Source organism: Poromitra crassiceps, assembly GCF_964638095.1.
Source record: "Poromitra crassiceps genome assembly, chromosome: 12".
Lineage (NCBI taxonomy): Eukaryota > Metazoa > Chordata > Actinopteri > Beryciformes > Melamphaidae > Poromitra > Poromitra crassiceps.
In genome coordinates this window covers 7969139-7982363 of record NC_139632.1, presented here as the reverse complement: position 1 = coordinate 7982363, position 13225 = coordinate 7969139, and the positions used below count along the sequence as shown (strand labels likewise).

General features: G+C 39.9%; 1 protein-coding gene across 3 annotated transcripts in view; it reads left to right on the top strand.

Moving 5' to 3' along the window:
• Nucleotides 1-1278: 1278 nt before the first annotated feature.
• Nucleotides 1279-13225, top strand: part of ptprc (protein tyrosine phosphatase receptor type C) — a 43386-nt gene continuing 31439 nt past the window's right edge. For 2 of the 3 annotated variants that reach the window (XM_083647930.1, XM_083647928.1), the window contains exons 1-4: nucleotides 1279-1351; nucleotides 1494-1601; nucleotides 10139-10171; nucleotides 12581-12607. In XM_083647930.1, coding sequence (XP_083504056.1) covers nucleotides 1538-1601; nucleotides 10139-10171; nucleotides 12581-12607 — 124 coding nt within the window. In that variant the 5' untranslated portion in view covers nucleotides 1279-1351; nucleotides 1494-1537. The remainder of the gene's footprint in view (nucleotides 1352-1493; nucleotides 1602-10138; nucleotides 10172-12580; nucleotides 12608-13225) is intronic. The other variant, XM_083647929.1, reaches the window with a different exon arrangement.

Here is a 13225-nt window from a genome sequence, read left to right as displayed (position 1 = left end):
CTCTATCAATTCAATGTATAACTGTATTAACTCACAAATGGGTCCTGTTTAGTTACATGTATTATTTTGGATAAGTGTCTGAAATAGCTGACTGTGTTTCATCCAGATTCACAGGCGCTCGCCACCCTGTGTGTGTCTTGTTCTCTAAAGCGGCTGTCTCACTCCCTGGAGAGCTTCCTCCTCCCCTCTTTCCTCTTTTATCGCCCCCCTATTTTCTTGTGTATGTAAACAGAAGTAAAGCATTTAGGCCTCCGAGGCAGAAGTGTGCTGATCAAACCCTGCATGCCATCAATGACTTTGAAGAGATCTAACGTCCACATAAACGCATTTCACACAGGGAACAGCAGAATTGAAGAAATCCTACTTCTGGAGCCAATGGCCGCCCGTGCGTCTTTCTTCCTTTAGACTGAGAGAAAAAGGGCCGAACAAAGTGTGAGAGAGAAGAAACGGCACCTCTCATCTTGTACATTACAGTGCTACAGTATCACTCCTCATGTGTGTGTGTGTGTACATTGCAGTGCTACAGTATCACTCCTCGTGTGTGTGTGTGTACATTGCAGTGCTACAGTATCGCTCCTCGTGTGTGTGTGTGCATTGCAGTGCTACATTATAGCTCCTCGTGTGGTGTTTTAATGCATGACCAAACTGGGCCTGTAAGCCTAAAGCTGCCTTCACATCAGAAGCCATCTTCTTCTCTTCTCTCACCGCGAGGTAGAGCAGAGAAAGGTCAGTTGAAACAATTTGACCTTTGACCTCAGCGCAAGGTGGCAAATCTGAGTGGTGCGCGATGCCAACGGGAGCGCTGCCGTATCGTTGGGAGGCACCGCTCCCCCCCCCCCCCCCCCCCGCAGGAAAACAACGGCACTGCGGGCACAGAGCTGTTTTACCGCCCTTTGTGATGCTGTGTATCTATCCACACTCCCAGTAGGAACAAAACAAGTCAACCACACTATCCTGGAGGCCTCCATGTGCGTGAAGAAGGTACAAACCTGCTATTCCCTTCTTTACCGTGTCTGTTAATGTAGGACTAAAACGTGGTTTTTGAAACCATCGGTGCATCGAGCGTGTAATACAGTACGCCAGCCGCTACCTTTGAAGATGAATAAAAGTACTGTAGCTTGGTGCTCGAGGGTTTACACGCTTGAGAAAGGAGATGTGAGAATGAGATGAGAGAGAGGACTTCCTGTTCTTAGTGGCGTCGCTGAAATGAAACTTCCTGTTGCCGAAAAGGTAAGAGAGCAAGACTCTGTGACATCACTCTGACTCACTCGACTTAAAACCAGAGGCAACGTCTAGGGTTTGAGGAACAAGTTCAGGAAGCTGTGTCAACTGATAAGTCCAGACAGAAAGCGTACGTATAGCTTTAAAAAGAATTAGACGGATTCGGACGCATTTCGACTTCTTTCTGTCTTCGCGATCCTTTAAGAATAGGAAAAGCTTTTTTTTTCTTCTTCTTTTGCTGCTGTGTGACTGTGCTCTGTTGGTCCCCGCAGGACGTATGGTTTCTGTCTGGCCACACACAGCCTGACTCCTGGATATGGCGGGTCTCTGTGGACTGAGGACCTTGCTACTCTTTGCCGGGCTGATTGGTTTGGCTCAATGTAAGTAGCCGCCTGAGATGGCAACAGCTTCTTTATTTACAAAAAAAAAGGACAGTGGAAAGACGATCATGGTTTGTGAAGTTGTGTCCTTGTATTCTATCATCTGAAAGTCTTCTAGAAGCAAAAAAGCGGATTCTATGAATGATGTAAAAAAAAAATGGTATACCGCAGATAATAAGGTCCATTATTCTGATCCAAACTGTTAACTTCAGGAAATGCTTTCTAGAAGTTGTAGCGTATGATGAGGAGGCGGCACATTCATGTTTAGTTTAGTTTATTAGGATCCCCATTACTCTTAATGGGGTCCACACAAAATCAATCAATACACTACACTACAATACAATACAATACAGTGCAATACAGTAAAAAATAAAAAATAAAATAAAAATTTGATATGGCCTAGTTAGCGTTCATCTATAGTCTATTCAACCAAACAGTCAATTTTTATTTATATGATTTTTAAGTTGTTTTTTTTTATTTAAATTTTCCTTTAATCCTGGTGATTGCTGGAGGTAATGAGTTCCATGCAGCCATTGATCTGTACATCACAGACCTCTTCATTGCATTGGTCAGAGATAGAAAAATGAAATTGACGGCAGAGGCAACTGATGATGTGTTTTTTTCTTCTTAAGAACATAAGCACATAAAATGTAATCATGTAAAGCCAGAAGGCAGAAGTGACAAGCCATATATTGTGTCTTTGAGTTGGAGCCCTCTTTAGTTTTTGTGTGTTATTCCATAAGAACAGCATTTCGTAAAAAAAGATCACGCAACACAGACTGATGAGAATACGATGTGGGAAGTCAGAAGTGACAGGCTTGTGAAGCTCTTGCCAAACACAGAAACCGTTATGTTCCATCAAACACTGAGAAGAAGTCTCTAAATGTGTTTTTCCCTTTGGTGGAAAGCCATGGGAATTTTTGCAAAAATATTTCTGTTCCACATTGGAACTGTTCGCCTGTGTGTGTGTGTGTGTGTGTGTGTGTGTGTGCGCGCGTGTGTGCGTGTGTATGTGCGTGTGTGTGTGTGAGGTATGTCTGTCAGAGATGAGAAGTCTTTTCGGGGTGTGTCCCTGCAAGCTCTCCCTCTAAGAAAGGAGACTAGTAGTTGACTAGTAATAGTTTACTTCAACCCTACAGGCTGTGTTCTTGTGCGTGTGCGGCATACCCGTGTGTGTGTGTGTGTGTGTGTGTGTGTGTATCTCCATGCCCATGTGTGTGTATGTGTGTGTGTGTGTGCCAACTCAATCCCCCCTTACTGCCTCCAGCATCACTCAGAGCCTGTCACTCAGCCACATGTCAACCACTCTTTCTATTTGCAGTTGACACATTACACATGTGAAGCTGAACATGCTCCCTCCTCTCGCTCTGTTCATCCTTTCTAGCAGAGATCAAGGCCTATCAGCTACTGTTCTTATGTATAGTCAGAGCATCAGGCTGTTATGTATAGTCAGAGCATCAGGCTGTTATGATGTATAGTCAGAGCATCAGGCTGTTGTTATGTATAGTCAGAGCATCAGGCTGTTGTTATGTATAGTCAGAGCATCAGGCTGTTATGATGTATAGTCAGAGCATCAGGCTGTTATGATGTATAGTCAGAGCATCATCAGGCTGTTGTGATGTATAGTCAGAGCATCAGGCTGTTGTTATGTATAGTCAGAGCATCAGGCTGTTGTTATGTATAGTCAGAGCATCAGGCTGTTATGATGTATAGTCAGAGCATCATCAGGCTGTTGTGATGTATAGTCAGAGCATCAGGCTGTTATGTATAGTCAGAGCATCAGGCTGTTATGTATAGTCAGAGCATCAGGCTGTTGTGATGTATAGTCAGAGCATCAGGCTGTTGTTATGTATAATCAGAGCATCAGGCTGTTATGTATAGTCAGAGCATCAGGCTGTTGTGATGTATAGTCAGAGCATCAGGCTGTTGTGATGTATAGTCAGAGCATCAGGCTGTTATGATGTATAGTCAGAGCATCATCAGGCTGTTGTGATGTATAGTCAGATCATCAGGCTGTTGTTATGTATAGTCAGAGCATCAGGCTGTTATGTATAGTCAGAGCATCAGGCTGTTATGATGTATAGTCAGAGCATCATCAGGCTGTTGTGATGTATAGTCAGAGCATCAGGCTGTTGTTATGTATAGTCAGAGCATCAGGCTGTTATGTATAGTCAGAGCATCAGGCTGTTGTGATGTATAGTCAGAGCATCAGGCTGTTGTTATGTATAATCAGAGCATCAGGCTGTTATGTATAGTCAGAGCATCAGGCTGTTGTGATGTATAGTCAGAGCATCAGGCTGTTGTGATGTATAGTCAGAGCATCATCAGGCTGTTGTTATGTATAGTCAGAGCATCAGGCTGTTGTTATGTATAATCAGAGCATCAGGCTGTTATGTATAGTCAGAGCATCAGGCTGTTGTGATGTATAGTCAGAGCATCAGGCTGTTGTTATGTATAGTCAGAGCATCAGGCTGTTGTTATGTATAGTCAGAGCATCATCAGGCTGTTGTTATGTATAGTCAGAGCATCAGGCTGTTGTTATGTATAGTCAGAGCATCAGGCTGTTGTGATGTATAGTCAGAGCATCAGGCTGTTGTGATGTATAGTCAGAGCATCAGGGTCAATCTTTGCCATGTCTCTCTTAACATGTTTCTCAGCCAGTGTGCAGGTTTGAAGCGTGAGTCATTGCGGTACAGTGTGTGGATGGTGGTGTCTGAATATTTTCCTTCACTTTTCTGTTGAATGACCACGTCTTTCCATAGTTTATTATTATTATTATTATTATCGTTGTTGTTGTTGCTGTTGCTGTTGTTGTTGTAGTAACTAATACTAACGAAACACAAATTAAATTTAACAAAATAATCCAACATTCAATAGTCCATAAATAAAATACATGTACTAGGGATGTTAATGATTATCGACAATCGATTATTAATCGATCATTAAGAATTTGATCGTTCAAACTATGTTACCCGATTAATCGACAATGTAGGGCAGGCTATGTGCTATTTTCTCTAGGGGTGCACCGATCGATCGGCACGCAATCTGTATCGGCCGATTTTGACCTCAAATATGTGATCTGCTGCTGCAGATATTTCTTTATTGTCGCCGATTGCATAGCCGATCATGCTGCACGTGAGAAACATGAGGCAGCCCATTTTCATGTCTTCAATGTCTATCGTTTAACTTTCATATTGTGCTCTAACGTTTATATCATTGTGTTGCAAAGCACACGCTTTGCTTTCGTCAGTGTACTCACCTCTACACACCACACCAGACTGTCAACACACCCCTTGCGTCTTTGAATCACACACATCAGCCGGTGATTACAGCAGACTCAGCAGAGAAGTTACCTCCAGTCCTCCCGCCTACCGAGTCATTTGCATGCTGTTAAGTCCGTGTTTGATCCATATTTGCGTGTATCCTCCTTACGTTAATAGCTCCGGTTAGCTTTAGCCGCTTTAGCTTAATCGATAAAATAGTTAACTTGGGTCGAAGATATTTTTCTTGTGTAACAGGGAAATCCCGGAAAATGGAGTATTTTTGTTGAGTGAACTGAACTGCATTGAACTGGTAACATGGAAATCCCGAAGTGGAGTGATTTTTGTTCTTTTATAAACTGAACTGAGGGAACTGGACTACTACTAGCCATTTAGTTCAACACAGTCTTGTGCTCCAATTATCTCACACACAAAAAATCATGTTGGCGGTTTCCTTTAGCCTACAAAATATAAAATATTGATGTAGAAAAAAAAGAAAATGTGCTGCACTTTCAATTTGATGCATGAAATGTAGGCCTATATGTAAAATGGAAACTGTTCTATAATAGACTGCTATAGCTGCTTACAAAATAAATAAATAAATATATATATATCGGTGATCGGTAATCGGTAATCAGTGATCGGTCGATGATCGGTTGGGCAGATATTTCTCATAGGTGATCGGCAATCGGTGGCAAAAAACATGATCGGTGCACCCCTAATTTTCTCATTTTTATTTTCTTTGCTGAAATGATTTAACACCACAAGGGTGAAATTTAACTTTCACTGCTAATACAGAGGAAGAAGAAAGCTAAGCTAGCAGGCAGAAAGTCCAGTGTCAAGTCTCAACAGTAATCATTGTAAACATTGTAATACAATGTTGAAATATCTCACGTCCACAAGCACAATGACAGCTAATGCAGGAAGTTTAGTTGGTTGATCAACTTGTTGGGTCGGCCTAAAGACAGGTGTAAAATCCTGCATTTTATATTTTATATGTCAAAAGCTGTTTTTTAATATAATGATTAATCGATTAATTGATCGTTAACATGACCAATTAATCTATTAAGGAAATTGATAAAGATTTGCATCCCTAACATGTACGCGAGAACAGAGAAAAAAATATTTGTATTAATAATGTGTGTCAAAATGTATACCTACTTTTGAAACACCCACTTTTTATTTGGATGACAAAATATGCATCTGATGGCATTGTGTCATAACACTGTATAGCAGACATACTGTGATGCAGCGATCAAGATACAGTACGCATAGACTAGTCATGTGTCTAACGTTCAACTTGTCCAATTCTGCTCTGCTGCCCATGTCATTTAAATAACTCCTTTCAATTCCCTCTCAGTACATGAGTGAAATAATATATATATAATCATAATCATAATAATATATAATAATATATTTAATTATATATATATATATATATATTGTATAGAATAAGAGCTTAGAATGACCTCAGGGTCAGCGTATAGCCCCAGGGTCAACTAAAGCTTGCATGCATTTTAAGTTTCCACACACCGTCTTCCATTTGTAAAGTGAAGCTTGAAGCACTGCTCTGGCTGCAGCGGGACTAGAACTTTGCTCGAGCACTTCCGCGTTCCATTCTGACTCGGCTGTGTTTCCTGCCAGAGCAGAGCAGACTGAAGCAAGAGCACACTCAAACCACTCGCACACCAAATAAGGGAAGCAAGAATCAAAATGAAGAAGTGAGATGGGAAATATATCCACTGTGCTGCACGATTAAAAGCGTTTCTGGGAAGAAGAAGGGGATCGTGCTTGTCATAATTGGAAGACATTATTATGGTGAAATAAGAGGAGAAGGGAGAGACAGAGAAATGGAGAAGAGACAGAGAGACATCAGCTGATAATGTGAGAGACAGACACATAGACGAAGACAGAGGAGCTCCAGTTATTACAGGCTGGTTAAATCAATTCCAGGATTAGGCATATTGAGGTACCATTTCGGTAATGCTTTATATTATGGTTCTTGTAATAGGCGTTAATTTATAGGTAATAAGACTACGGTACTAATAAGTGTTAATAAACATATTGTTCGATTATAAGGCATTTATAAGCACTTATAAGAAACTTGTTAACAGATTATTATAGACTTCTTAGAGGGCCACTTTGCCAATTTCAACCAGCTTTGTATCATTACAAAATCAGTACCATACATTCGCAGAACTTTCTGTACCACATAATGTCATAATGATGTCATTTGGTCCCGGAAGTTTCTGCTAATGAACGTAGAGAGGCGTTATTATGGATCCCACACCTTTTCTATGTAAACGCCCTACTTTGCCTCTGATTGGCTTACTCTGATGATATTCTTACCCTAACCCTAGTGTCCTCTAGTAAGAGAGTGGCGTCAGCGGAGGACCAAAATGCGAGACTCATTAGCCAATGAACAGCCAGGAATGGGTCTCGCGCTACTTTTGCATGCTAAAATAAAGCTGATAATGTACAATTTGATTCAAGGGATGAAAAACCCTTTCAAAGTACAACACAAACTGTCTATTTTGATGCAACTCGACAGTGCTGCTTTTTTTACTCAAGAGTTCCACTTTTTACTTCCTGGGAAAAAAACTGGTCCATTGGAGTGAATGGAGATGTCGGAACTCTTCTATTATACGGCTCTGCCTAACCCTAAATAATCATCACTCCTCATCCCTAAACCCAACCAATCACCACTCCTCGTGCCTCCTCGTGCCTAAACTCAACCCAATGGGAGGCAGAGTAGGACCGGTCTTACCTAAAAGTGACGTGCGTGCGATCCATAATAATGCGGTAGAGAGTAAATGATATTGATAATAGTATTTATTAACCTTAATAAAGCAACAAAAACACTTGGTAAAGGTTTAACAAATGACATAATAAGGTAGGTTAGACTAAAACAAATTGTGTGTGATGCTATTATAAACAATTATGAGACACTCTTTTACGCTTTTAACGTTCGCAGTCAATAAAGTCATTTCTTATGTCTTATACACTACTTAACAGTAGTGTTTATGATGCTATTAGTACCTATTGATTAACGCTTATTATTTTCAGAGACCTTATATAAAACACCCTCTCCACCTCTTCCTCTGTCTCCCAATACTTCTCTCTCTACCTGTACTTCCTTCTGACTGTGACGCTTGAACGCTTGCTAGCATGAGCAAACGCACTTGCACACACAGACGGCACACCCACTCATGTAACAGTGAATGTCACACTTGGGTTTCACACCCCGCCTTGGCCCTGCAGCCAGAGAGTCAACCAGCCTCCATTTAAAAGTAGTCGGCCATTTTAGAACAGAGAACTTAACCACAGGCCACCTCACCTATAGGCTGTGTTGGAAGCAATGTTCTTTCTTTTTTTTCCCCTTTCCTTTTTTGGAAGCCATCTGTCTAATGGGATTAATAATGCTGTGCTAAATGCTGGCTAAAAACATTGTTGTGGCGAAACAATATTGAATAAGGTTTTCCCATCAGTTATTCAAAAATATTCACGGGGGCCACAACTGTATCTCCCATCCAGTGAGATAATAAAACAATGGAAGTGGTCTCAAAACAGGCATGTGTACAGTAGGTTGTTTGGAGCAGTGAAATGTCACTGCAGAGAGCATGCATCTCCCTCTCACCGTGGAGGAGCTAAAACCACATCCTGGTTGTTCTGCCGCCCGCGTGTCACTGTCGCTCATCGCCTCAACTTTCATGTCCTCCTGTGAGAAAGAACAAGACAAGCAGCACAGTGAAATAGCTTTGGTGGCAGCTAGCTAGGGAATAACAAGGCAGTAGTCCGTTAGTCTCATCTATCTCTATATATACAATTGGGTATGTGTGGGCTCTGTCCACTGTTTCAAGCTCTGTGTTCGGCCACAGCGATGCCATTTTACGTGCGATCGGGCTGAAACCTCCAGGGTGTGTAAAGGTCACCCGTACGTACGTGTGGGTGACCTTTGAGGTCTGAAATCTGCACTTTCATAATCTGTGAAAAACTAAAAAATGACGTCCGCCTACATGTGGGTCAAATACCGGTGGCTGTCTTTGATGATAAAAAGTGTTAATATTTTGAAACAAAGCAGATCACTTACGGTTTTAAGAAAAATTATAATTTAAGCGTCGATACTAGGAATGTATGACTTGTTAAGATCAGGGATATAGTGGAAGGCAAACCCACCTAAACTCACCCTTTTATTTGCAGAAATAGAATTAGAAATCTGAAATACAGTATTTTTTTGTGGCATAAAGTCCTAGTATACATACATAATACCTTAGTATTTTGTATACTAGGACTATGACAGTGTCAAACTGATGTACTGTAACTTATATTATACAGTATTTCTATAATTTACTGTATTTATATTATATATCCAGACAGAATATTTTAAGGGGGAAAAAGCATGATGTGTGTCTGAAGATTTAATCTAATGTTTATTTATATTGGAGGTGTCGTTATTATGATCATTATGACCAGTGGAAGGTAATAGTTATTTACAGATGTCAACACTGGTTAAGGTGGATATTGTTTGCAGTGGATTCTTTTTGCATTACAAAAGTTAAGTGTAAATAAAGGCTCCCTGCCGTCTTACTACTACATGTTTTTTTCCAGCTGTATAGCCAAATTTAAAAAAGTACTGTCATAGAATATGTTAGTTTCTTTCATTTCTATTCAATTCTACAAGGCTTTAAGAGAGAAAATCAGTTAACAGCCTGATGCTGGCAGTTTCTATTTCCACAGTGTTGCGTTTAGTTATGTTTTATTTTTATTTTATTTTATTTTATTTTATTTTATTTATTTATTTATTTATTTATTTATTTATTTATTTATTTATTTATTTATTTATTTATTTATTCATACATTTATTTATTTATTTTTGATTCGTATTTGTGTTTAAATATGAGCCTGAGATCTGGCCAAACTGAAACGAAGTCAATTTTGTGAGTGTGGGGAGGTGCTGGGTTTCAATGCAAGACAGGAAATAGTGGTTAGCCTTCTGAAATAGTGTGCTACTGTAGGCCCTGCAGGGAGAGTTTAACAGAGTTGGAAGGTAGCGGAATGGATGCCTTGATGTCTTTTATTTCAGATAAAAAAATAAATCAAATGCACTCTTTGTTTTGTTTTTTATTCTTTTGTTTTGTTTTGTTTTGTTTTGTTTTGTTTTGTTTTGTTTTGTTTTTGCTGCATAGTCGTACACTCTGTCATGACTTGAATAAATGGCTGCAATGTGGAAGACTTTCGATCATTCAGACTAAATTTTTTTCTCTTTTGTAATTCTAGGTCAGTCTGCAATCAATGACACCAATGCTGCAGGTAAGTTGCAGTAGAGACTGATGTACCAGATGACTTTCAATTATCCATGCACCTACTGGTCTTTAAGCAGTCCATTAACGTAGGCCTACTGTGTAAGCTACCTGTGTCATGCCTTCACTTCAGCCTCCACCTGCTACCTCACATTCACTTGATTCTGTCTCATCATCCACAGCAGAAGCACCAAAGCCAGCCTGGTCTCCCAAAGTTCATGAAATTAGCACAGTGCTTTAAAATGCTACTAACCTAACCTAGGTCAGCTACCTTGTCAAGTAGCCTATACTGGTTTGTCTGTCTTTTTGCCCTCATGGCTGACTCTGTTACTGCAGCCTGGGAGGCTCATTCTGCCCCTGATCATTCAGCCAATCACAAGTCACCATCCTCTAGCCAGCAAGCTAACCCTATCTAAAGTGACCACAACAGCAATTTTGCAAGTATTTTTTTAGCATAACTCTGAATGTTTTGTATGTATTATTATTATTATTATTATTATTATTATTATTATTATTATTATTATTATTATTATTATTATTATTATTATTTGTTAACATTATTATTTGTTAACATTATTATTTGTTATCAATCATTTTTTGGTTAGCTTGCTTAGGTGGGGAGTCTGTGGTGTTTAGATGTATGTAGCCTACTGTAATCTCAGATAGCCATGCCTCTGGCTTCAAGAATGGAAATGACAGTGTTTTCATACTTAGTTAGTTTAGAGCCATACAGTATATGAGTGCCGCAGTTGCACTCGGGTGTGGACCAAACAAACGGACTGAGACCATGTTGAGAGGCTGGTTGCTTCCAAACGAACTCTGGCAAGGTTCCTTGGCAGTGAGAATACAGTTTGAGCCAAAGGACTGAACTCGCTATGCATGATGGCTTACTTAATGCGTCTTCTGAGTAGAACATTTTATTTTTGTATACTTTATCCCTGTGGTGGACATTTCCCTCAGCATTTCACCCAATACTTCAGCACTGTACCAGAGATTTTTATCCGCCATTTATTTTCCCATATACATTTCGTAAAATGCTTATAAAAATGGTTTTACTTGGTCAAACCAAACGGTTCAGCTATATTTAGAATCGGGAGAGACCATAGAACATTTCACTCGGACCAAAAGTTAAAAAACTACATCGAAAAAATATTTTCTTTAAATCCGCAATTTTTTTTTACGTTTTGGTCCGAGTGAAATGTTATGTGGTCTCTCCTGTTTCTAAATATATCTGAACCGTTTGGTTTGAACAAGTAAAACTATTTTTCTAAGCATTTTACGAAATGTCTATGGGAAAATAAATGGCGGATGAAAATCTCTGGTACAGTGCTGAAGCAGGAAGTACAGTAGGCGGTCACTTTGCCTCTCTATACTACAGTAGTTGATGGGTGAATATGTCACTGTAGGTGTTCATTAGAGCGCAGACTTCTACAGAGGTGTCTGGAAGCAGCACGTCTTTCTCGAATCAAATGCAGCAGCACATTGTCAAGACGCAGCCTTGATTGGCATTCTGACCAATGAGGGGCCAGTTTGATCGCACATAGCGTTTGTTTACAAATCGTATTGTAAACAAATCATATTTGTTACATTGTAACAAATTAGTCACTGATTCGAAGCAAAGCAAACAAACAATAGGTGTGAAAATGCCCTCAAACACAATCGTTCGTTAGAAACGAGTGCTGACGATTGGCTGTCATCATCATTCAAATGTCAATCAAATTTTTGCTGGGGCGGAGCATGGCACTGGTGCTCACTTGCTATTCTGGCTTCACTACAATACATGTAACAGTATTATTCGTGAATGATAGAGAAGAAGCTTGGCAGCCTTGTCATGACTTTGTTTTAAGATTAAGATTTTCATACATTTTATTGGGTGCTTATGTTTCCTCTTGATGAACATCTGTTGCTCAGTAGTCTCCTGTCCTATCTAAGAACCCTGTAAAGGCTTCATCGACGCGATCTAGTGTGTAATGGGCATACTCTTGGCAAAACCTTTTGTTTCAGATTTTTCACCTTGGTCGTTTAATTTACTCACAGACTTTGTATAAACTTGAATCTATTCTGCAAAGTAGCTAGCATGTAGCTAAGCTAACGATGGAAACTTGTTCTACCTTGTTCTAAAGCTGACAGTGCCAGTGGCTTGTACAATAATCCTATTTTAAACTGAGAGGCCCTGCAGGGAGAGTTTAACAGAGTTGGAAGGAAGCAGAATGGATGCCTTGATGTCTTTTATTTCAGATAAAAAAATTAATCAAATGCACTCTTTGTTTTGTTTTTTATTCTTTTGTTTTGTTTTGTTTTGTTTTGTTTTGTTTTTGCTGCATAGTCGTACACACTCCGTCATGACTTGAATAAATGGCTGCAATGTGGAAGACTTTCGATCATTCAGACAGAATTTTTTTCTCTTTTGTAATTCTAGGTCAGCAGCCCAGCAATGACACCAATGGTAAGTTGCAGTAGAGACTGATGTACCAGATGATGTAACCAGTCCATTAACGTAGGCCTACTGTGTAAGCTACCTGTGTCATGCCTTCACTTCAGCCTCCACCTGCTACCTCACATTCACTTCATTCTGTCTCATCATCCACAGCAGAAGCACCAAAGCCAGCCTGGTCTCCCAAAGTTCATGAAATTAGCACAGTGCTTTAAAATGCTACTAACCTAACCTAGGTCAGCTACCTTGTCAAGTAGCCTATACTGGTTTGTCTGTCTTTTTGCCCTCATGGCAAAAATATTGATATATAAATATTGATATATCTATAGAAGCTATTTTTGATGAGTCAAACTTGTCAAACTCTTGATGAAAATCTGTTGCTCAGTAGTCTCCTGTCCTATCTAAGAACCCTGTAAAGGCTTCATCGACGCGATCTAGTGTGTAATGGGCATACTCTTGGCCCTCTTGTTTCAGATTTTTCACCTTGGTCGTTTAATTTACCCACAGACTTTGTATAAAGTTGAATCTATTCTGCAAAGTAGCTAGCATGTAGCTAAGCTAACGATGGAAACTTGTTCTACCTTGTTCTAAAGCTGACAGTGCCAGCAGGGCCGTAACCAGGGTTCCGAA